The sequence below is a fragment of the Aythya fuligula genome, chromosome 10 (genome assembly GCF_009819795.1).
Source record: "Aythya fuligula isolate bAytFul2 chromosome 10, bAytFul2.pri, whole genome shotgun sequence".
In the NCBI taxonomy this organism is placed as follows: domain Eukaryota; kingdom Metazoa; phylum Chordata; class Aves; order Anseriformes; family Anatidae; genus Aythya; species Aythya fuligula.
The window spans coordinates 15,021,635-15,044,827 of NC_045568.1; the positions used below are offsets into that span (position 1 = coordinate 15,021,635).

Here is a 23,193-nt window from a genome sequence, read left to right on the forward strand (position 1 = left end):
ATTGTGCTTTTAATCAGTGACAAAGAATTAAATTGTACATATTAAAAGCCAATTATATAATAACCTGTAGTTAGTGTCATACTTGTCACTGAAAGCTATACCCCTACCCTCCTTACCAGGCCTGTTTGGGAAAACATGCAAAGATCTGTGATCTTTCGGAGGAGAAGGCTGTTATTTATAAATTACAGGTTGAAGTCTCGCTCGGCACAAACCAGAGCTGTGCTGGGGATTTCAGCTGAGCTGCGCTGACTTGCCCCAGGTGAAGATCTGGGATTTTTAAACACCAAGCCAGCAGTGGGGGCAGCAGCCCTGGGGGCAAGAGCCTCCTGCCTTGGGTTTCCCTGCCCACCAGAGGAGTCAGGGATGGGATGGAGCTGATCCTCATGCTATAATTGTTGATCCTCATGCTTTAATTGTAGCATTGGCCTAGTGGAAATCCAGTCCCGTACTCCCCAATTAACCATCACACCTTCAGAGTAAAATCATACTCATGAGACTCTTCCCTTTGGATGAATACTTCCATTTATTCCAACTGGAAAAAAAAAAAAAACATTATTTTTTTTTAAATATACTTAAGTGTCATTTCTTTTTTTTTTTTTTTTTTTTTTTCATTTTCTTTTTGAAGGAATAATAATTATCACATTGTCCTTTACAAACGACAAAAAAATTCCTAGCAATAGTTTGTGGTGTGGAGACATCCAGCTTCACGTTTTTCCTGCAGCTGCTGCTGTGGGCAGGCAACGCCGGGTCCCCGCGCTCTGTGGGGATGCTCCTGCAGTGGGGAGGAGATGGGGCCCCTCCGTCCTCCCGAATTTCCACTGGGAGGTGGTGAGGATGCCAGAGACCACTTCCACAAGCGGCATCACCTGTGACCCTGCTGCTACCCCGATGGCTGAAAGCACACAGAGGAAAAACTCGGGTCCACCAGAACACAGCTGAGCCCCGCTGATGTGACTCTCGACCAGGGCGATGCTGTCGGTGGTCGGCCAGGGCAGGAGCAGTTTGCAGTCGGTCTCTGAAGTGTTAGGCAGTAGGCAATACTGAGACTTCCACTTGGTAATGAACAGCAGTTAACATAACCCGGAAAACTAGAGCACCATAAGACAAGTCTATATTCAAAACAACGTCATGCTGACATCACACAATTGCACCATTTACACTTTTATTTACTCCAAATAATAGTTCAACGTTTAGTAACTTCAGCATTCTCTACAGAGATGTAAAATTCCTTCTCCAGCTTTGGTCATTTACAACTTTGCAGACATTTGGTAGTTCTGTTCTTTCCTATTTAACAAAAAAGTCACTTTTGCAGCTGTCAGGACTCCTGTATTTGACTGAGAGTGTACCTAAAAACCACAGGTGTGAGCAGACTTCAAAGTGCCACCTAGGCCTCTTCAAGACTTAATGAATCAGCAAATGTTCTCTTTATTTACCAGGAACAAAACAAACAGGAATTGAAAAATGGAGTTTAAAAAATAAAACAACTACTCGAACTCTCACTAATATGCTTAAGAAATTTGATGATGAAATGAAAAGTTGAGGGGGGCTAAAGTACTGTTTGTTCAGCTCTGGCGGGATACAGCTATGGATGTGCATGCATTTTCCCAGTGACTCCTAAGATATAGAAATTCCTCTGATATTACAAAATACAAAAATATTTTCTCCAAACTCTCATTTACATTGCATTTACAACAACCATGGAAATAACTTAGGCTCCCACGCTGTCTGAGAGAGACAAACACGTAACAAAATTGGGTAATGGGAAATGATGGCGTGGTGGAAAGCAAGAGTTACCAGCGGATGGATGGTGATAGCCAACAGTGGCAACAAAAACGTACGGGCAAAGAGAACTCAAGGGGTGGCAGTACTCAGGAGAGAGAAGAGAAACTACTAGGTAAATATTACAGGCTAAAGTGAACTTTTTTTTGTTTTCAAAGTAAGATGTGCAAAATATATTCACTGTGCCCACGATTATGACTATTTATAGAAGCCAGTCTACAACCTTCTTACAAATCCCTACTCCTCAGGCCTTTTTGTTACAATAAAAGCGCTTACATGGTCTAGAACAGTGCAAGTTTGTGAGTTAATCTACATTCTCCGAAGGTGCCCGGCAAGGATGCCATTAGGATATGATACAGTTTTTGCTCTTCTGTCTTTTCCGGCTGTGCAACTGTCCTCTGCCGCCCAAGGTGGAAGACTTGGGCATGCTGTAGGAGCCGTACTTGTGCAGGAGCTCCTCGCTGGTCACGTACCGGAGGCGGGCGGGCTGGGGAATCGGCTCCCCGAGGAAATAGCCCTCGTTGTCGGACTCCGAAGAGGAGGAGCACGTCGAGCACCAGTCGTACTCGGCGAAGTAGGGCCCCCAGCGCTCGCCCAAGTGGTTCTGCAGGGCGAGGTCCGACACCGTCCTGGGACAGTGGCCGTAGGTGTCCCTGCGGGGACCCTGCTCCAGGCTCTCTCTGCAGCTCCGCTGGTGCACGAACTGGTCGTAGTCATCCCTGGCTCGCAGCGAGGGCCTCTCCTTCAGCCGGCAGCACTGCTCGCTGGCCAGGTGCAGGGCGTTATCCGAGCGGGAGCGCCGGGAGCGCCGCGAGCGGTGCGGGCGGTAGTGCCGGTCATCGTCCCGCAGGGTAGTTCGCCGGCGCGTGCGCTCGCTCATGGGGGCATGCCTCGCGCCGTCCTGCGCCCCCAGCTTGCCCCCGGGCACCCCGCTGCCGTAGTCGAAGCTCTGGTGGAGGCGGCCGTGCGCCGGCCGCTCACGGTAGCCGATGGGGCTGGCCAGGTCGTGTAGGTTGGGCTCCAGGTCTTGGTACTGCTGCACGGAGAGCAGGCTGCGGACGGACTCGGCGCTGCGGAACTGCACGGAGGAGTTGAGGGTCCCCATGTTGCTCAGCTTCTCCGAGACGTTCATGCCCGAGTCTTTGCTCAGGTCGGGCATGGAGAACCTGGAGAGATGCTCCTGGCGCTTGGCTCCGCCGTCTGCTGAGAGGCCTTGGTGGGGAAGGGGAAAGGGAGGAAAAAAGAGAGATCAGGAGGAGAATTTCCTGTCACCGGAGATGCAGGGAGACAGCTGGTTTTGGCCTGAACCTGTGGGTTTTTGCTTTCAAATAAGCTTTGTTTTAGATGTTGTCCTGAAGAGCCCTTCAAGAGGATGCTTTCTGTTTTATTTTATTTTTTAAGAGGAGACAGATCCTCCTTTAGGGAAATCACACCAATTTAAGGTGTTTTGAGTAGGACTCCAAGGACTGTTAGATGCTTTTCGCGACTCCCTTCCCCATATGTCTATGCTGTCTGCGACTTGATAGGAATAACCAGTGATGCCAGCAACGAATTCATGCGTCAGAGGTAACCCAAGGCCTCCAGCACGCTGAGATAAATAGGGTGCCATGATCCGGCACCCACACCTTGCTCAACAGTGACATGTTTTGAAGGACTGGGCAATGTCAGGAGCAGCCAGAAACGGGGACGCCGACCAATTCAGGCTCGTCACCGAGCTGTGATGTCCCCAGGTGGGGTGGCAGGAGCAGCCTTGGCCACGCTCAAGGGGCTCCCCTCCAGCCCCAAAGTCCCTAAGGCTGCCACAGAGAGGGGGGCTGTCTGCTCTGTACCATCTCATAGACAAGAAACTCAGCATGCTCCATGGTCCCCTAGGCTCTGGCCTGTTTTCTGGGTGTTTCCTGACTATTTTCTGACTGCCTCCACGTTGGCTTGACAACTGGCAGCAGTAAGCTCTTGCATTACAAGCTAAGGACAACACATTTCGCAAGCTGTTTCAAAGGAAATACATTTCATCCCAAATCAAATGCAGAGTGTTTGCTTTGGCACTTCTCTCCCCGTCACTCTCCGGCAATCTCCCCGTGCAGACCGAACGGGGAGCGCTGTGCACCATCAGCAGGATTTTCAACATGACGCACGCCCCTTATGCAATCGTCAAGAATTTACGACTTGGTAAATTAATTAAAAAAAACAACAACCCAGCCCACAATTCAAGAGTAAATTCTTTCTCCCTTAACAAAAGCTGCTTGCATTTCATCAAGAGCTCAGCTCTACCCGCTGCCTGCCAAAAAACGAGCAAGAAGAAGGGCTGCTGTCACTACCCCTGCTCACAATCCACTTCGGCGTCTTCAGGACTTGGCCTTAAAAAGACCTACAGATCCTGCAAAGTTGGGCAAGGCTTTCCTGAAGTGCCCAGCCCAGCTGAATCCTATCCTTGGGGGCACCAGCAAGAGCTTCAGCACTCCAGCACAACCGGCTGCCAGTGTTTCAGCCTGGATCTGGCACTGCCTGGCTTTGCTCCCCAAGTCCCAGCCGCCGGCACCATTTATGAAGCGAGACTCTCTGCTTGCTGGCTTTCCTGCTTTTAATTGGGAAGCTTCCAGTTTTCATCCCAGCAGAGCAAAGCGAAGCAAAGGCAATGCCTGAACGCCACGGGAAAAGGGAGAGGCTGAGCTAAGAAAAGCAAAGCTGCGTTTTGTTTCGAGGACGCACTTTGCACACCAGCTTCGTGCCTTTATTTTTTGCTGATCTCAGGTGAGTTAAACCAACCCTGCAGCTGCCCCCCGCCTCCTCTGTTTGGAAGCAGCCCCGCACGAGGCTTCCCAGCCTGCTGCTGCCTTTGCAGCACCGTCTGTCTCGTGCCACTGGAGCAGCTGCCTTCTGCGCTTTGCTCCCGGTTATGCTGTTTGGTGCGATATTCGCTTCGCCCCAGTCCCCTCTGTGCCACCACAGAGGAGCCAGCGAGCCCCCCGTGAGGGACGAGCACCCTCGCAGCGTGAGCAAAAGCCTCTCCAAAGGCTGGAGGAGCAGCGGGGTGGCCAGCTGAGCCGACCCAAGCGTGAATCACAGCTGCCGACAGCCGAGTTTGGCCTTAATCAGCTGTGTCAGACAATAGCTGATGCCAACGAAAATGAGCCCTGGGTGACATTCATGCAGCCCTTCATTAAGAGAAGCAGCGCAGCCCCGTAATGAGGAAGAACGACACGGGTGCTTTGCAGAAATAACAGCCCTGAGCACCGCAGGATGCTTGGGCAGCAGTAGCAGATCTGTTTCGGCAGCAGCCTTTGCAAGGGGCCGGTCTCACCCTGCTCTGCTGGGATGGAGATTTGTCCTGGTGCACAGCCAGCCCCTGCCATGTCTGCCACAGCACCTGCACTTTTGGCTCCTCTGGGTCTGCATCCAGTGAGAATAACCTGAACGTGCATGGAGAGGCTCCTGAGACAGGAGAGAGCTGAGCAGGATTTCCAAAATAAGCACCATGGCACTGGCCAGAGCCCTGCACACAGCAAAAATATTCAGAGATGTTCAGGTTGAGGTTTCGGAAGACCCCAACCCCTTTTTGGAGGTCTCCAGACCCTTGCAGGCACCTCAGCAGGAGCAGAGCCTTTTCCTTCCCCTCTTCGAAGCGCTGGTCAGCACTCGGGGAAACTTTTGTACAAGGGGCTTGTGCTACATGCACAGCCCCGAGCTCCCAGCATAAGGTTTAATCAGCAATTATTAGGCCCAAGGGATGGTTTTGGCTGTTCATCCGGATGGCCTGAATATAATTAAGCGCACACATTATGAGGTCTTTAATCACTGGGAAAACATTGATTGTACCAAGGCTGAATGCCGAGCCGGCTCCGGGAGGGAGCGTGGCCACACCATGCAGAAGGGGAAAGCACCCAAGAGCTCCGAGTTTGAGATTACCAAGCCTAAAGGAAATTTGCTTAAAAAGCACCACAAATAGAATATATTTCCCCACTCGGCTGGAAGCAAAGCACAACGGGTGCCTGCCCGTGGTCTGTCCATGCTCTGAAACAATCCTGCCCTCCTCCACAGAGCTGTGAAGCCTCAGCGAGCCGGGAGTGCTCCCGCCTGACTGCAGGGAGTCCAGGGGACAGCAATAACAACTGCTCTAAAATGTTTGATCTAGAAAACGTGAGCTAGGAATACCGTTTGAAAGACCAGGGGTTGTTTAGTCTAGGGAAGAGGAGGCTGAAGGGGAATATAACAACAGCCTCCAAGCGCTGACAAAACGCAAAGAGGAGGGGAATGCGTTGTTCTCCAGGTCGGCTGGACTCCTGCAAGGAAAATTTCAGCAGTAAAAGTGGCCAGAAACCTGCAAAAATAGGATGCTGGAGGGCTGCTGAGCACAGGCAGCTGCTGCTGGTCCTGGCACCCCGTGCTGATGGCTGCAGGTCCCCGGGGATGCTGCTGTGGTCCTGTGCTGCCCCGACCCTCCCCTCCTGCGGTTGTTTAGCTGCAGCACTGCATCAAGGCCCGAGCTTCTTGAGTTACCAGCACTTATTTACAGCCACTGCAGCTCCCCCTTAATGAAGTGTTTCATCTGGGAACACAGCTAATAATCCGATCGAGCCCTAACCTGGAAGAAAGGCAATGCAAGAGGGGGACCCTGCCACGCAGCGGGTATTTTTCCAATAAGGAAACCCGAGAATCTGTTTCACGGGGCTGTGCAGGAGCCTTGCTCTAGCCCGCGGTGTGAGCCGGCTGCTTCTGTACAAACCTCTGGCCCCTTTCCAAGGGTGCAAGCCCGGGGGTGACACAGTAACCCAGAGACAGCTCCCACGAGGCTTTCCTTCTGCAAAGGCACGAGTCCCCAGCGGCACATGCAGTAAATGCACAACGCGGGGCTGGGGATGATGTACAAATCCCAAATGCCATCAGGGGCTTCTCCCCACAATCCATCACACCCCAAAGCTGCTGCTCCTGCTTTGCTGATGCCGACCACGGCCAGCCCAGGGGCTGTGGCAGGAGGCGATGTGCCCGGCTGTGAGCACGGTGCCGCTGGCGTGCCCGTCCCTGCAGCTCGCGCCCGTGGGCACAGCAAGCTCTCATCCTGCTGCTGCCCGCCGCTGCGTGGGGCTGCCAGGCTCAATATTTCATGCCGAAGCCATGGAAACGCACGCGTTTGGGATGAACACAAGCGAAAGCTGTAGCTCGTCTGCGGGCATGCGATTTAAAGCTCGGGCTGGCTACGGCTCTGGGAACACAGAGCGGGTTTCTGTTTAACATTAGGGTTTGCTCGGAACATGCTGTACGATCCCCGCCCCGACTGCAAAGGCTGCCCCTGTCCTATCGGGTGCTTCCAAGGAAAATACAACAATGGAAGAAGCAAACCAGCAGCACGAAGTCCAAAGAGCTGATGTTCCTTGTACGCATCACCTCCAAAACCTCGCCACAACAAAGCACCGCAACACGCTCACGTCTCCCTTGGCTGCGTTATGTGCTTTGCTAAACCAGGGCTGCATTAATTATGGATTATTAAAACACCGAGCAAATGACAGCGGAGGGGCTACGGCGAGCACGTAGGCTTGGTGTGAGGCTGGAAACGAGGCACCCAGGAGGGGAGGCAGCTCCCGGGCCACGTTACACTGAGCTCCCCGCAAAGCTTGGCTCACGCAGGGCAGCACGGCCGCAGCCAGCAGCCCGTGCAGAGACAGCGTCATCCGTCCCTGCGTGGGGAGAATGCAAAATTTGTGATATTGCAAACAAACAGGGCTCTCCTTGCCTGTACTTTTACCAGGGTGCAGGCATTTACCCGCACATCACAGTCCTCAGCGCCCCAGCCTCATTGAGGTGCCTGCACCAAAACCCTGCGCCCGGACAGGAGAGGTGCTGTGTGACAGGGACACAGCCACACAGGAGGGGACGTTGTGGCACCCCTCGTTCCCCCCTGTTACAGCCCAGTCTCTCCCCTAACAGCAGGCAAGCACGTCCTCCCTGCCCCTGCAACAGGATTTATTTTAAGTTCAACCCCCAGCACTAAAAAGGGACTTAAGGAGAAACAGCCTTCCCGGGGATTTGTTTATAACTCAGCCTTGCTGCGCTTCTGACCGGCCTTGGGGTGGTGCAGAAATAAAGCAGAGCCCTGATATAACTGGAAGTCACGCAAAGTAAACAGGGCTGTGAGGGAAAGGCCAGGAGCCCTGCAATTCGGGGGGAACCACAGCGCTTGCCAAACACATCACGGACCCGAGGAAATCTTCCCATGTTGGGCACATCCCTCCCCAGCTGAGCGGGGGGAGAAGCACCCAAGGGATGCAGCGGGGGAGCTCTGACATCCCCCTGGCACTGGGGGCACAGGGACGGGGACCAGCCCCCAGCCCCTGCTCGCCACAAGGACCATCTCCACCATCCCCAACAGCGTGGGGGACGAGGTATATGGTGCCAGAAGCAGCATGGGCAGTGCAGCGCAGCCTTGCAGGGACCAGGACTGGCGCACACGCATGCAGGCATTTTCTCTCCCCACTTTCTGACTATATCACAGTTGTTGTTAGTCCTGGAAAGGAAAAAAAAAAAACAAACAAGCTGTTTGGGGCCTTCGAGCATCTCGTAACAGAGGAGGTAACAGAAACGTGTGCCATACACGTGCAGTCACACTGCACCCTGTACCAGCACCAGTTACATTTTTTTTTTCCTGGATTTATGCCTGTGACAGATGAGGGGAGGAAACGAAGCTCGGCTGTTACCCTCACCCAAACACGTTTTCTCAAGAAATACATCAAATCCCTTTCTCCTTTTGCACAGAGCAGCGTCACCGTTCAGCACAGCTCCCCGCCACAGCACTCGTGCTCTCTGCACGCAGCTCGGCTGTCACCGCAGAAAAACATTCAAGCCCGCAGGTACTTGCTTAAGTGGGCTATTTGACCAGGTGGCATGGCGTGGAAATGACTGCTGGGGATCAGCAGAGATCAGCTCTTGATTTCTGATTCAGCTGCTAGGCACGCACAGCACTTGCAAAACCTTTTTAGAGGGCGATGCAAGCACTCTGGGCACACCATGAACACTGGGGTTGGGGCTGTAGCAGACTGTGAACCTTTTGGGAAGGAACAAACCTCTGCTGGGAGCAGATTCCTCCTCACGAGAACAGCTTCCTGGCCAGCTGCATCTTCACATAGCCCTGGTTGCTTAGGAAGGGAGCTGAGGGGTGATCACTGCTGCAGCAGCCACTGGTTTGTGTTGCTGCTAATGACATTAATAAAAAAATAAATAAAAAATAAAGCAACCAAAGGAAAACAGATATAAAGGGTAATATAAAATACAGCAAAAATGAACTTGGAGAATGTGCTGAGAAATGCTTTCAGATCTCAGCTGAATGTCCTGGAGCAGGCGCTGGCCCCAAATCTCACTGGAAAACCCCCGTGTCCCTCGCTACCTCTGCTGGCACCTGGGCTGGGGCAAGACCCGGCTGCCCAGAAGGGGCCGTTCAGAGTCTGTCGTAGCCTTTGGCTGAGAGCTGAGAAGGGATTTCCAAACTACAACGTGGGAGGAAGGATGAGATGAGCCCCAGCAGCAGGAACCTCTCCCCTTTGCCAGTGTCCAAATCCTGTCAGCGTTCACGGGGATTACACAAGCACAAGCAGAGGCCAGCAGAGATGCTGCCGTCTAACTCCAACCCAGAAACAAAGCCTGGGGAGGGCTGTGCTACCTCCGACACTCGGGCACCTAACGGGAGCCTGCTGAGGCACCACAGAGTGGCCACAGAGCACAATGGAGCAATTCATGGGTGAGTGCTCGGGAGCACGGGATGACCGTGGTGCTGCACATCCCAGCTAAGCCATTTGGGATCTGCTTTAGGGCAACTAAATGGTGTCTGGTTGGTAAGAGGCTTCCCAGGACTTCATTTCACTCCTGTCCAGAGGACAGGAACCACCATCAGACACCCGGTTTGTTACCCACCCCTACTGGCATCTCCGGCTAATTATTAGTTAAGTCATAATAGAAACATCACAGCAAGAGCTGCTGCCAGGGAGGAACCAGTCAGCTTTTAATACACACTCTGCAGGTCAGGGACTGTTTGCTCCCCATAAAAAAGAGCGTTTCCAACCATGCCATAAAATATTAGATGGATTCAGCGCTAATTATTTCATTTTATAAGGTGGAGCAATGTGCAAAGCTAGTAACTCAAAGGGAGCTCAGAGCTGGGCAGGAGAGAAGCTGCCTGCAGAGGCTGGGGCGTGCTTCACAAGGGTCTGCAAACCCGAGGAGATACCGTCAGCCCTTGCCTGCCTTCTAAACATAATTTACAAGATGTGCATAGGGAAAAGCATAGTGTGGAACAAGCGGCACCGCAGCCTGGCTTGCATTCGTATGGTGTTTGCCATGGAGCTCGCTCTGAGGGGACAAGGAAAGGCAGTGGCTGTGCCCTCTTGCAGAATTTAGGCTTTGCACCTGGCTTCAAAACCCCACTCTCCCACAGACCTTGGCCAGGTCACCAAGGCTGTCCTCAAAATGCTGCCAACCAAGTGGGATAATTCTGGCTCTGTCCCCGATGCTCCCCGCCAGCGAGCACAGCCCTGGGGAGCTGCGGTTATTAGCACAGTGCCCCTGAGCCCGAGCTGAGCCAGGTCCCAGAGCAATGACAATTACTAGATCTTACACATTAATAAAAATGTTATCACCTCCCTCTTCAGAGGTACTGCTCGCATTCGTTACAAGCCTCATCATGCTGAGCAACTCCTCCGAAAAGCAGGAGAGAAGTGAGCACTTTGCACTGCACAGAAACCTACTACAACTACACAACGAGGATGCCTCTGGAAGATCTCTCCCCCAGGATTCCCAAACGAAATACAGAACGAGTTTTCACTTTAATATGAAAGATTTGCTACGTTTCTTACCCCTTGACTTGTACCTCAGAAAACTTGCTACACTTCAGCTCCAAAGCAGGAAGCAGTCGCTTCAGTATTCAGACATTGCTCACTGGAACTTGGTGTTGCTCAAGACTATTTGTACTGGCAGGGTTTACACAACATGAGTTTTCAGGAACAGGAGCAACTTTTGAAATACGGGGCTTTGTTTTGGAGGGCAATTCCCAGCTCCCTCTCCATTTCACGTCTTATTTTCCTTTTTTTTTTTTTTTTTTTTTTTCTTTTTTTCTGAGGCTGTTTGAGCAAAGCCCTCTCCAGCTCGTCAGCCTCTCCTCTCCCCCCATGCTCTTAACGTTTGCTGTTTAGAGGGATCCTGGCTCATTTCACGTCTTGCCATGGGGCTGGCAACTTCCCTAAACAAACACACCAAAAGCTATGAATAGGCCAAGGGTGTACCCAAAGCAAAGCTGCACATCCAGGCTGGGTGAACACAGGCCCCAGGTTCACCAGCACGGGCTCCCCAGGGCCAGTGATGCTCCCTGGGGGGGATCCCCTCAGGACCAGGTTCCTCCAGGCTGCTCACGGATGGGGGACAGTGAGGGAAGGACTCGATTTTGTAGGGGCAGGAGCAGGATGAGCCTGGCTCCAAACAATGCTTGGCTGGAACGGAAACATGCCGGGGGAGTGGTGAAGAAGGAGCAAGCCAGCATCTCTGGCAAGGAAACCAGGCTTGGTATTTTCTTTTCTGAGAAGTTTGCTGCTTAGGGAGTCCGAAGCAAACGCCAGCCGTGTCTGGTTTGGGATTGGGATGTACTGGGGAGAAAAGAGCTCGACACTCATGCGAGATGGGAAAAGCATCTCGCCTGGCTTTTTCCTGCAGTCACAACACTATTGGAAGAGGAGAAAGAGAGCTCCATAGAAATGAGAAGGAATTTGTCTTAACTAGCCGCGAGCTTGATGGCTGCCTAACAAGCAAAAGGGGTTGCAAAACTGGGCCTGTTTCAAAGCATTTAAAAATATTTTTAGCCCACAGCGGCAGCTGACAGCAGTCCTCAAAGTGCTGAATGCTAGGATCTGTCTCTGCTTTAGCAGTTGGCCTTGATTTTTCCTCCCTCTGCACAAAAGGGAGGATTAAAGAGCTTGAAAACATTTGTTTTGAGCTATGCAGAAGGGCCAACCAGCTATAAAGAGCTGCATTTGCTAAACAAGCAGACCAAGTGAGACGGGGCTGCCACGCACACTGGGAGCCGGGCAGGAGGCCGGTGGCCCCCTGTGATGTCCCCAGGCTGCCACCCACACCAGTGCCAGCACGTCTGGTGGCTGAGAGCAACGGGAGAGGGACAGGAACACTTGCACCCCACATTAATTACAACAACAAGCTATAATGAGCCCAGCTGATGGGCTGTGCCCACCCCCATGTGTCCCAGCCCAGGGGGAGCAAGCACTTTGCAGGTCCCCAGGTCTGGTTTGGGGGAAGAAGATATGGAAGACACCCGCCGTGGTGACCCAGCACACGGGTCCCATCACATGGAGGGGGACAGGAGCCCGGGGTGACGTACCTGTGGCATTTGAAAGCGCCAGGGACTCCATGGAGCCACGGGGAGTCTGCTCGGTGGGCGTCAGGTCCTCCGTGAACTTGAGGGCGTTGATGGGATGCCGGGTGCGGCATTGCGGCGTCGGCATCCCACCTTCCTCCTCCTCTTCGTACTTGGGGACTTTGAGGCTTCCTCTGGTCTCGGGGAAGCTCTGGTTGGACATGTCGCTGTAGCTCTCCTGCGAGCGAAGCCGCCCCGAGTAGTAGTCCTCTCTGCAGTCCTGGATGAAGCTGCCGCCGTGCCCCTTCATCGCCAGCGAGGAGCTCCTCTTGGGGTTGCTGAAGTGCTTCCCCCATAGATCTGGCTGAGAGCCCGGGACCTGGCTGGGGTTGTAGGAAGTCCTGATATTGCATTGGCTGAGAAGCTGCAGCGGGCTTTGGGACTGCCCCTGCTCCATTTTACTCCCGTAGTGGTAGAGCTCGTCCCTGCTCCGCCACACGTGCTCCCTGTTGAGGCTCGGCGTCTGGCTGGCCAGGCTCAGCAAGTCCATCTGCAGCGAGAGCGGGTCCACGTCGGCGGAGAGGCGGCTGGAGGTGACCTGCAGCTGGCTCAGCGCACCCTCCTCCGCCTTCCCCTTGTTCTTGCCGATCTTGGCGCTGCGGCGGGACTCCTTGGCCCGGGCGCTCTGGAAGGCCGAGTCGGAGGAGTCGGAGCCGTTGGGGTCATCGCCGACGCTGCAGGCCCTGGAGCAGAAGATCTGCCCCTGCTTGGGCAGGAAGGGCCGGCCCAGGAGGGACTTCTTGCACTGCGCACAGCAGAAGCAGGTCTCGGTGGCGTGCCAGTGCTGGCCGTCGTACGTCATTTGGCCCTGGTCAATACCTTGGGGGAACCAGACAAAAAGTCAGCCCTGTGCCCGTCCCAAGGCCGGGTGTGCTCACACGGCACTCAGGCAAACCGAGTGGCCCTCCTGTGCCAGCAGCACCTCTACCCACGCTTGCTCTCGCAAACCCTTTGGAGGGGTTTCTCCAGCGTGTGAAGTGACGCCCGTTCCTAATTCTTTGCAGGTTGCAGGCCTCTGCTAGAGACTTACTCAGTGCTGGGAAAGGCAGCGGAGTCAAGCCTCAAGCTATTTCACATTAAACGGGGATATTTCCGATCATAAAGCATAGGAATGTGAGCTCTCCATAAAGTCCTTGAAGCCAAAGCAATAATACGCTGCCTATTTAAAAAAACAAAAAGCCTCCAACCGAACCATAAAGAGGGATCTGTGCTGCCTCGGTAAGTGCCTAACAGAACAGATCCCATCCCTGCCCCTCGCTGCTCTGCTCCTGACCGCCTTCCCAGCCTGACTTTATTCTGGCTGCTGGGGCCCCTTCCCCAGATCGGAAAGGAAAGAGCCTGTCCAGGGGATGTGAGCGCGTCCCCTTGCCTTTCCCCCAGCCAAATTTCCTGGCTTGCCCCTGCCAAGCCCCTTGGGATAAGGGAATGAATGCACTGGGGGCTGACAGAGAGCCTGTCCCCAGCCAGCAACACCCCGGGGCTGGCTGCAGGCACCGGTCAGAGCCGCTGCAGCACGTTTACTGGTATAGATGCAGCGCTCAGTCAAAGTCATGAGCAGAGTTCCCGAGGCTTCAATTATAGCATTTATTTGCTTGTTTAAGCTGCCATTCTGGGTAAAAGCCCCCGTTACCTGAGAAACTGCTGCACAGGGCGCAGGCTGGCCAGGGCAGCAGCGAGCCACGCTGCACGTGGGCACAGCTCGTGCCTGCATGCACGTTGCAGCCACTGCTTGCACACACTGCACAGCAATAACGAGCAAAATGCCTTTATATAAAGCGCCCTTGTAGCCAGAAGAGAGAAAAGACAGCGGGTGGGATTTTATCGGCTCCTTTCTCAATGATCCAAAGCCACCTCTCGGAGACGGGGGCACAGCTTCCGTGCTCAGTAGCTCTACCAAACAACCCAGTCCTCCCAAGCACATGCCTAACTCTAATATATGTGGCTGCTAAGCACAACAGCTAGCAACTACTCAGAGCAAGCCGCAGCAAAATGGCTGCAGTCCCTCATTGCTAGAAACACGCAGATATGCAGCAAAATGGGAACCAGAGGGAAAACCTGGCAGCGAGCGGGCTCAGTGCCGATCCACCGCGCCAGCCCTGGCGAAGGGGAGCCCGCAGCCTGTGCCCACACCAGGTAGCAGCTGTCACGTTTACCTGTTACAGGCTCTTTTCTTTTATCGAGGCCTGGCAGAATGAAAGCACGTCTGCCACGGGGAAGGGGATGCAAACTAGCTGGGCTCGGTCCATGCAGGGCACCGCGGTGGAGCCGGCGAAGGGGATGGAGGGGAAAACAGGCAGCAGATGGGGGAAGCACGAGGGAAGGGAGCGTGAGAGGCGTAACAGCTGCTTCTTCACTGCTCTGCAGCTGAGCTTTCAGGATGGATGTGCTATAGGTCGCAGCAAACACGTCCTCCAAGTGTTTTGTTGAAGCCCTGTGTCTTCCCCCGTGCCATCTGCCACACAAGAGCAAAATGTTTTTTTCTCTCCCTGCAGCCCGTGAATGATTTGAGCGCTGCGCAGACACGTGAGCTCACCTCCACGGACAGACAAAGGGCACCCTGTGCCGTGCTTCCAACTGCAAACAAATGCTCGGCCAAGTGGCAAAGTGAGCACAGAGAGCAAGGCTGTGACAGCCCAGCTTGCTGCCCCACGGCCATGTACTGGGGTGACAGCTAGCCCCAGTATAAAACGCACCCTAAATCACCCCATCTCCCTGTGCTAGGAAGGCAGGTCGACTCTGATCCATCACTTCTTTCCGTCTGAGAACATCTATCTGTGGGTTAATTAAAAACGGCAAACACAAACATTAATGATGCCTAATGAGCAACCATCTTTCCTGTCAGTAGCTCATTAACTCGTGCGAGCCTTCAGCAAGCTTGGCTGGGCATAAGCTTCAATCCAAAGAGCCAGGCTGCTGACAGGAAAATGAGTTTTAGAAGAAAAATGCACACGTTAAATTTGGCCAGAGGAAGCTCTCGCTCATTCCAACAGTTCCTGGGGCTGCTGACAGCCCTCCTGCCACAAAGAGGGATGCAAGCCTGTCCCGGGGAGGCGCACGTACCGATGTGCTGGGCGCAGGTGTCGCAGTACTCGGCGTAGAGGGACTCGAAGCAGCTGCAGCAGTAGGGCCGGCCGTCCTTCATGATGTACCTCTGCCCCCCCAGCACGGTCTCGCACTCGAAGCAGCAGAAGTGCTTCATGTGCCAGTGCCGCCCTTCGGCCTCAGTGCACTCGTCGGCAAAAATGATCTGGGAAACACAGGTGGAGAAGAGTTAAGTCAGAGGAGGGATGTGGGATGCGGGACCCAGTCTTGGTGTCTCCTGCCTGTGTGATTTGGCTGTGCCCCTTTCCCACACAACCTCTAAATTTTACAGCTAAAAATCTGGGTCTGGCTGCAGGCAGGTGCACCCATCGGCTCCTAGGGAGCAGCACCCAGGGGAGCCTCCTGTTACGATGCAAATACACCAGGAGGGTGTCAGTGCATGGACCAGAAAGCGTTAACACCCAGCTCACGGCAACGCGTCCTGGCGCTGCTCGTAAGCACATCCATCAGCAGAAGGGGTCAATCGGGGTAATAAACACACTTATATACAACCTATCGACCCGGGGGACTTTTGAAGAACAGAACAGCCACTTATTAAAACACGTCTACCCGTCTCTCAGACAGGGGCCTGAATACAAAGGATGATCAAAAGGACAATGAGAAGTGGCAAGTCTCTGGAGGGAAGGGAAGAAGTCGCAACCTGGCTCCTCACCATCGTCCCCACCACAGCTGCCACCTGCTTGTGCTGAAAGCTTTCCCCTTTCTGAGCTTCTTTCTTGCATGCTTCAATGGAAGAAGCGTGTGTGAACGAAGCAGCTGAATGAAGGACTTGTATGAGAATTTGCAAGGATGAAAAGTACATGAAAAAAAATTACCCAGCCTAAACCACGGGGAAACGGGGCCAGTTGCATGGTTAGGAGTTGTTTTTTCACTGGTAACGTTACAAATTTAATTGGATACATACGTCAATGTTCTTTATATTTGAAGCCTTGGATTTTTACTATTATACGCTTGCATAGATGGGACTTGCTATTTTATAGTACATATGGTTTTCCACACTATGGTTTTCATAACTTTAAAAGCCAGAACAATTTCCTTCACCAGCCTTTTAAACAGAGATTGACACTTGAGAAACGTTCAGAGTCAACTCTGCACGGTTTTCTATATTCGTTTTGTATTCCATTTGTTCAGCTTCCTATATCCCTTTAATCTCCTCTCTGAAAGCCAGTTTCAGCTCGGCGTGCACTCAAACACCACTACTTGTAAGAAACACAACACTCATCCTACCAGGGGCTTCTTCTGGGGGGGGAAGGAGGAGAAGGAAGGAATGGCACACACACAACCAGGCTAAAATTACGCAGCACGGGTGGGTGTGTAGTTACTGGAAACGCTCACGGAAAGCCCTCCCCGGATGTCTGTGCGTGAGGACCTGTCTCAGAACAGCCCCAGGCAGATTTCAGCTGAAAATCCCACAGGAACCCCAGGATGCCAACTGGAAACCCCAGGAAAAGCTTGGATGAGCACTTGGCAAAGCCAAACCATTGCGTTTTGTGTGTGCTCCCCACACGCACAGGGGGGAAAAAAATGTTTGGGCCATCCCCATGGGCAGTGTCCATAGCAGGGTGCATCTTTCAGTGGGCAGTAGTGGGATTTTGGGGTTGGGTGGAACCCTTTGGTCTATTTTATTTTCAAGAATCACTCAAGAAAAAACTTCACACCTTGGAAAAAAACATGGTACAGAGGTGGGCAGCTGGGATTTTAACAGGGCTTGCGGGCTCTCACCTCGTCGCACGCTGCGCACCGGGGCTTGAGGCACTCGGCGTGGTGCCTGCCGCAGTAGATCTTTCCGTCCTGGTAGAAGTAGATCAGGTCGACCAGCAGCTCATTGCAGACACTGCAGATGAAGCAGGGAGGGTGCCAGCAAACACCATGCCCAGCTCGCGAGGCGAAGACGGCCATGTCCCCGCCGTTAATCTGCCCGCCGCACTGTGGGGAAAGCCAGGGTATGATATGGGGCTGGGGAGCCTGCTGCCGCCCGTCCCTAATGAGTTGCTCTTCCAAAAGTGGCAGCAGAACATGCTAATTCACTGCTCAATGAAAGATCTCCCTTTCTGGTGTTTCCCCATCCCTTTTCACCCCCAGGATCCCATCAGCTTCCCCCACATGAAGCCAGGAGCTTTGGGATTAGCCAAAGAGACTGCTCTGGCCCCCCAAAACCATGGGGTGCTCATGGCACACACCTGGCCGACCCCAGCTTTGGTTACTGGAAACCCATCCTGCTCGCATCGCTCCGTCAGCCGCTACCCACCTGCTCGCAGATGGCTCCCGTCATGGTTACAGGGAACGGCCGGACGTTGCCTCTCCCTAAGTTTTCCCTCTTCCTCTGATTGCTGAAGAGTTTGAGCTCTCTCTTCTCCTCCTCATCCAGCGAATTGCAGTAGCGGACCTAGAAAACAGGAGCGACACTCGGTGCTCCGAGCCACGGTCCCAAGGACTCTGCAAGCCTCGCTAAGGAGTGCGAGAAAACACAGAGCTACCTCCAGAGGTGGGATTTCGGCTGGAATCCAAACCCCTCCCGCAACCACTTCAATGACAAACAAAAGAAAAACAAACAAAAATGCACAAATGGACCTGGTCCTTGCCATGCAGGAGGTTGCTCTCCAGCTGCTAGGTTTCTAGGAAGGCTCGGAAGTCTTAAGTCTTATCCTGACCCAGCAATTGGACCTATGCTTTCCCGCTTCCTCCACCAGTCACCTTAAGGCAGAGGTTTTACAGCAGCTTCAAAATATTTTGTTGGTGTTTCTTGAGCACAGCCCATGTTCCCTATGTAAAGGATGGAGTACCGGCTGTTCGGGACCTCCAAACATTATTCTGATATCGGATAAAGTTTGCATGCTTGCAAAACCTCCTTGGAAGGCACTAAGTGAAATAAAAGGATATAAACAATGAATGTTGCAATTTCCCCGAAGCTTATAAAACTGTGAGGTTTCTCTGGGTATTTTCACCCCACAGACCTAGCTTTTGGCTGAGCAGATCTCAGCAGAGAACACCAGCAGGGTCCCTCACCTGAGCACACCGCGACTTTTCAGAGGAACAAAACCAAGCACAAAGGGGAACTGGATGTAAAACCTGCCAAGGTGCAGGGAAGCAGCACAAGCTCTGTGTTTCTTCCGCGGCTGCCAGGGAAGGCAGGCGGGCAGGTTGGGGCCCGAGGGTGCAGGCGAAGCCCCTGCCCGCTGCCTGCAGCTCCCTTCCGCGCCGGCAGTGCCGCCGTGCTCCCATGGCACCCGGCCACGCATGGGCGAACTCGTTAACGTCTGACCTAGATGCAACAAGCTCCCTGCCTGCGTTTCCCAGAGCGGATTCTTCAAAAGGAGCACGAAAAAGTTCTTGTTGTTGTTGTTCACACAGGGAAATGTTGCGGGCTAGCAGAAGCCAATGATGTCGCTGATGGAGGAGCACGTCAGAGACCAGAGCCTTCTCGCTTGCCTCTTGCGAGAGGCACTGAGGTGTGTTTGCTCTGCTGGTATTGACTCAAACCCTGACTTCCCAGGCTCACAGGCTCTCTGCTCGCACTCAAGAGCCAAACACCTCCTCGCTGCATGCGCTCATGAGCTGGAAGCAGCACTTGGGAAGGGCTTCTGTAACTTTGGATCTGGCCTCACTGCTCCAAACAGCTCTTGGAGCCGCTTCCAGCGTGGCTTTGGCCTCCACGGGCTGAGAAAGCTCTTTTGTGTCAAAGACGTGAAGAAAGCCCATTTCAAGAATAAAAGCTGAAGCTTTAAAAACAAACAACTCCCAGCCTCCAATGGAACCCCACCAGGTAGCAAACGCGTCTGTTTAAACAGCAATGTCACCGAACTCCAAGCAAATCCCCCAAAAAGCACCCAAAGAGCTGCAGAGAAGTCCAGCCAAGCCTCCGACCAGAGGGACCCCAGGAGGAGCACCCCGTCCCCTCCTGCCACCCCGCCACCACCACGCTGTCCCCGTGAGGACGCTCACCCCCCTGGGCCGCTCACCTCATTGTCGTGCGGTGGCAGCTGGTGCAAAAGCTGCTTGATGCGAGATTTTTCCCCCGGGCTGTTGACGTAGGGGACCTTGTCTTCTGGGAGGCAGCTGTAGTACTGGTGCACCTAGGGAACAACAGAGGGGATGGCGGTGACACTCCTGGCCGAGCCGTGTCCCCGCGCACGGAGCAGCCACCCCCGAGCGCAATGATTATTTCTCATCATCTCAAGCGGGGCAGCCGCGTGCTGCTCCGTTTTCCCTGCCTTTTTTTTTCCTCAAAAGAGGGCTCGGGAAGGGCGGCAGCCCCAGCAGCTCGTTACCGTTTGCTCCGTCAGCCTCCAGAGCGTGAGCATGCTTCGCCGGCTGCGGGGATGTGTCGGCACCTGCCTCGGCAGGGGAGGTTAAAAAGGCTGCGCCCCGGCAGCCTCCGTGTTGCCGGCTATCTCAGCCTCCACCTCCATCAAAACCCTCCGGGCCTTTTCTGCTGCAATTTGTGGAAATAAACAGCAGATAAAATCTGTTGGAAGGCTTGCTTTTATTTATTATATATTTTTTAAAATTTTTTTTCCTCTTCTCTTTCGTCTTGGAGCACGTAATTAAGATCAATTACTGTAAATGCAGCACGGTGGGGCACGGCGTGCCCCGGTGCAGGAAGAGCCCTGTGGCAGCCCGGAGAGGAAGCACGCCCTGAACTCCAGCGTCTCTGCTCCGGCTGCCACACCTGGGATGTGAACTCTAGGGCCGGGATGCAGCTCCTGGGATCAGGATCAGCTCCAAAACAGCCACGGTGGTGTTCAGGGGCTTGGAGGAACCAGGAGAACGTGAAGGTAAGGGAAAGCTCTCACTGCATGGCTGGGATCAGGGGTCTGTGCAGCCTTGGACATCTTGGGATGCTCGGGCAGGAGCAGGGGGATGGATGCCTCCCTTAAATCTGCACTCGGCTAGAGAGACGCAAACTGCTTTCCCAGCACTTGCAGCTTTCTGCCTCTGTCACGCTGCATGAGTCCCCCGATACATTTCCTCTGCTTTTGAGCACTGCAGAAATTCATTTCAGAGCATCTGCACTGCTGGCAGATTTCACAGCCCTTTTTCCCAAATGACACACGCTTTGCAGTGGCTTCACGTGAGCTTTTGTGCTACCGGCACGGTTTGGGCTTTGACCTGGGCACCCCTACCTGGGCTGGGCTGCCCCAGAGAAGGTTGTTCCTCTGTTGACACAACCACACAGCATCTGCGGGATGTACAAGCTACAGCCGGTCACCGAGAGGGACAGGGCTGGCAGGAGAGCTCACCCACGGGCTGGCAGGCTTTGTTCATTTTTATTCTCGGCTATATGTCCAAACCCAGCACTATTCTGGAATAATTACTCCGCGTTCAGCTGTCTCTGTTCTCATTCAGAGCTACCTGCAGGCAGAGCTGCAGTCGTGTTTGCAATTGTTCTTCCTCTCAACAGCTCCATTTTATGATTCTTCTCTGAACCAACACTAAGATATGACTTTCCCTTCATTGGATTTTTATGAAAAAGGAGATTTTTAGCAGATTTCCACCCATAACTCTGCAGTGCTGACAAAAGGAAATGCTCGTGTCCTGAAGCTGAGGAATGCACTGAGCGTGTGCCTCTGCAAACCCCTGAATTTGCTTTGCTAAAGCAGAGCAGAAACAGACCCACCAGCTATGGAAACTCTCAAAGCAAGAAGCACGGCTGCTAAGTATTTTGTTATGTTAAAAGGGGAACAAACTACGTACATTAGAACACTTACTTTGCATTTATAGACCATCCTTCATCCAGGGACATCAAAGCACATGAAAAACACTTAAATTCTTATGGCGCACTACACGAGGGAGCAAATACATCCACTGCAGAGCACTATTTGGGGCATAACCATGTGAAATGGGCTGTCTGTGTTCATGCACCTTGTCCATAGTGGAGCTCACAGCTGAAAATCTGAAGGCAATGTCCCCCCTGCCATTCTTTCGTTTGGCTGCCAGGCTCCAGCTCTTCCCCGCTGGGCCGTCCTGGGTGCCCCAACCGCCTGCTGCCTTCTTCTGGGCCAAACTTCCCACGTGCGGGTGGATGGGCTGCTCAGGTCGCTGGGTTTGTTTGTTTTCCTTGTGACAAAGTTCTTTTCCCCCATTGAGTCCCTGAAGTTGGCGGGGACCAGAAATGACTTCTTTTTGAAGAGCTGCCAAATGACATCAGGCTGCTCTGGTCCCTACAGTAACGAGCTGTAAGACGCGCACCCTATGCAAAAAAAAGCAGGGATGTGTGTGTGGTTTTTTTTTTTTTCCCTTGGCAGCCCAAGAGGCCAGGAGCTGCCTCCCCGCAGCCCGGCACGGTGCTACATGTGTGCACGGCTCCTCTCCTGCTTCCGCTGGGAAGTTTTCCATTTAATCCCATCAGGTCTGCGGGAACTGGCTCCCATCGCACCATCAACATAGCTCGGCAGGGATGGGCGATTTGGTTTGAACAGCAAAACAAAATAAATACTACAGGCTCCAACCTGCGTTGCGTTGCCCGGAATAACCCGAAAAGTTTGCTTTGGATCCGCATCAGCCAGCGGGACCTGCTCACGGAGGGGCTGCAGAGGAGGTGGCTGCTGGTCCTGGGGCCATGGATGGCAAACAAGCCCTGCGGCTGCTGGCCGGGGCTGCGGGCACGTGGCTGGTGCAGATGCTGGGTGACAATCCAGGGTCCTGCCAACAAAACCTCTCATTTATTGCTTCCTGGGATGTCCCTGATCCATGGGACAGGGCCACAAGTTGCCATGGTCCTGGATCGAGCAGCCAGGGGTTGGGCTGGCACAGCCCGGTTGTGATGCTCAAGAATAGGGAAAAATAAAGGAAAAGGGGGATTTTCAGATAAATCCGGCTTTTCAGAGAGAAAGGCCTGTAGAAAATGTTAACTCACTGGAAAACTAAAACTGCTCCGTCTGCACTTTGCTTTTGTACCAAAGGTCAGTGTTTTCCATGAAAGTTACTGCTGCTCCATCGGTGCCGGTTCAGAGCACACACACAGACCCTTGGAGCCCCCACGGGCAGAGGGCCCCATCCAGACCCCCCAGGAATCAGCGGACGGCTCTTCACTGACCCCGGGGGCTCTGCAACATGAGCTGCACCCAGATAAGGACAACAGCACGGGGTGATGACTCAGGATGGATAACATATCCCTTTTAAGTCGTGTGGTATCCAACTGCTTTATTATTAAATACTTGCGCTGTACAGCGCAGCAGCTCAACTTCCTGCTATTTCCCCTTGCAACAGGCCTATTTTGTCCACGATTATCCTCACAAGCAGCATTAAAACACACAAACCACGTGAGGGGCCCTGCTAGATTTCCTCCTAGGCTTCCTCGCTCACCCCTCTGCTCACATCTGGATGGGAGAAACCCTGGAGGAGTCTGGAAACCATCAGGCCAAGTCAAAATAAGACTTCAGAGTGGGTCGGGGGCCCCAGATGCCATGAGGATGCGGTGGCAGGGTGCAGGGTGAGCCCCCTCCTGCTGCAGGGAGGTCTTGGTTGTCCCATGAGCACTGGGACATGCCCCATGCCATGAGAGTCTGGGCACATCAGTCGCTCACCTTCCCACCCACCCTCCCCATTCCAGGGTGTTATCTTCATCTTTAAAGATGAAAGAAATTACCTAAGCACCCTGTGTTTTAACGAAGGCATGGCTAACAAACGCGGATACACATTTTGGAAGTTAACAGCTCCTTCAAGCTAAAAGAAGGGGAGGGCAAGACAGAAACCAGGAGAAAGGAAAGAACATAACGTAAAACGAGGGTAGGAAAAAGTCTTTAAAGTGGAGCCAACTTTATTCAAAGGCATTGAGGAAAGTAATTACATTAGTTTACAAATGCCTTTGTGTTCTGCAGCCTTCCTAGGTTTGGGGTGTGTTTCCAGTTTAACTTTTACAGTTTAGAAACCTACCCTGGCCCTGCTAAACACAGGCATGGCTGCGGCTC

The 23,193-nt window shown here is 53.2% G+C and overlaps 1 protein-coding gene across 1 annotated transcript in view; it reads right to left on the minus strand.

Annotated features, from left to right (window-relative positions):
* Nucleotides 1-967: 967 nt before the first annotated feature.
* PRICKLE2 (prickle planar cell polarity protein 2) overlaps nucleotides 968-23,193 on the minus strand; it is a 29,105-nt gene continuing 6,879 nt past the window's right edge. Inside the window, exons 2-7 of the mRNA XM_032194484.1 lie at nucleotides 19,243-19,356; nucleotides 17,532-17,669; nucleotides 17,006-17,209; nucleotides 15,242-15,428; nucleotides 12,146-13,000; nucleotides 968-2,991 (exon numbers count right to left, since the gene is read on the minus strand). Coding sequence (XP_032050375.1) covers nucleotides 2,123-2,991; nucleotides 12,146-13,000; nucleotides 15,242-15,428; nucleotides 17,006-17,209; nucleotides 17,532-17,669; nucleotides 19,243-19,356 — 2,367 coding nt within the window. The 3' untranslated portion in view covers nucleotides 968-2,122. The remainder of the gene's footprint in view (nucleotides 2,992-12,145; nucleotides 13,001-15,241; nucleotides 15,429-17,005; nucleotides 17,210-17,531; nucleotides 17,670-19,242; nucleotides 19,357-23,193) is intronic.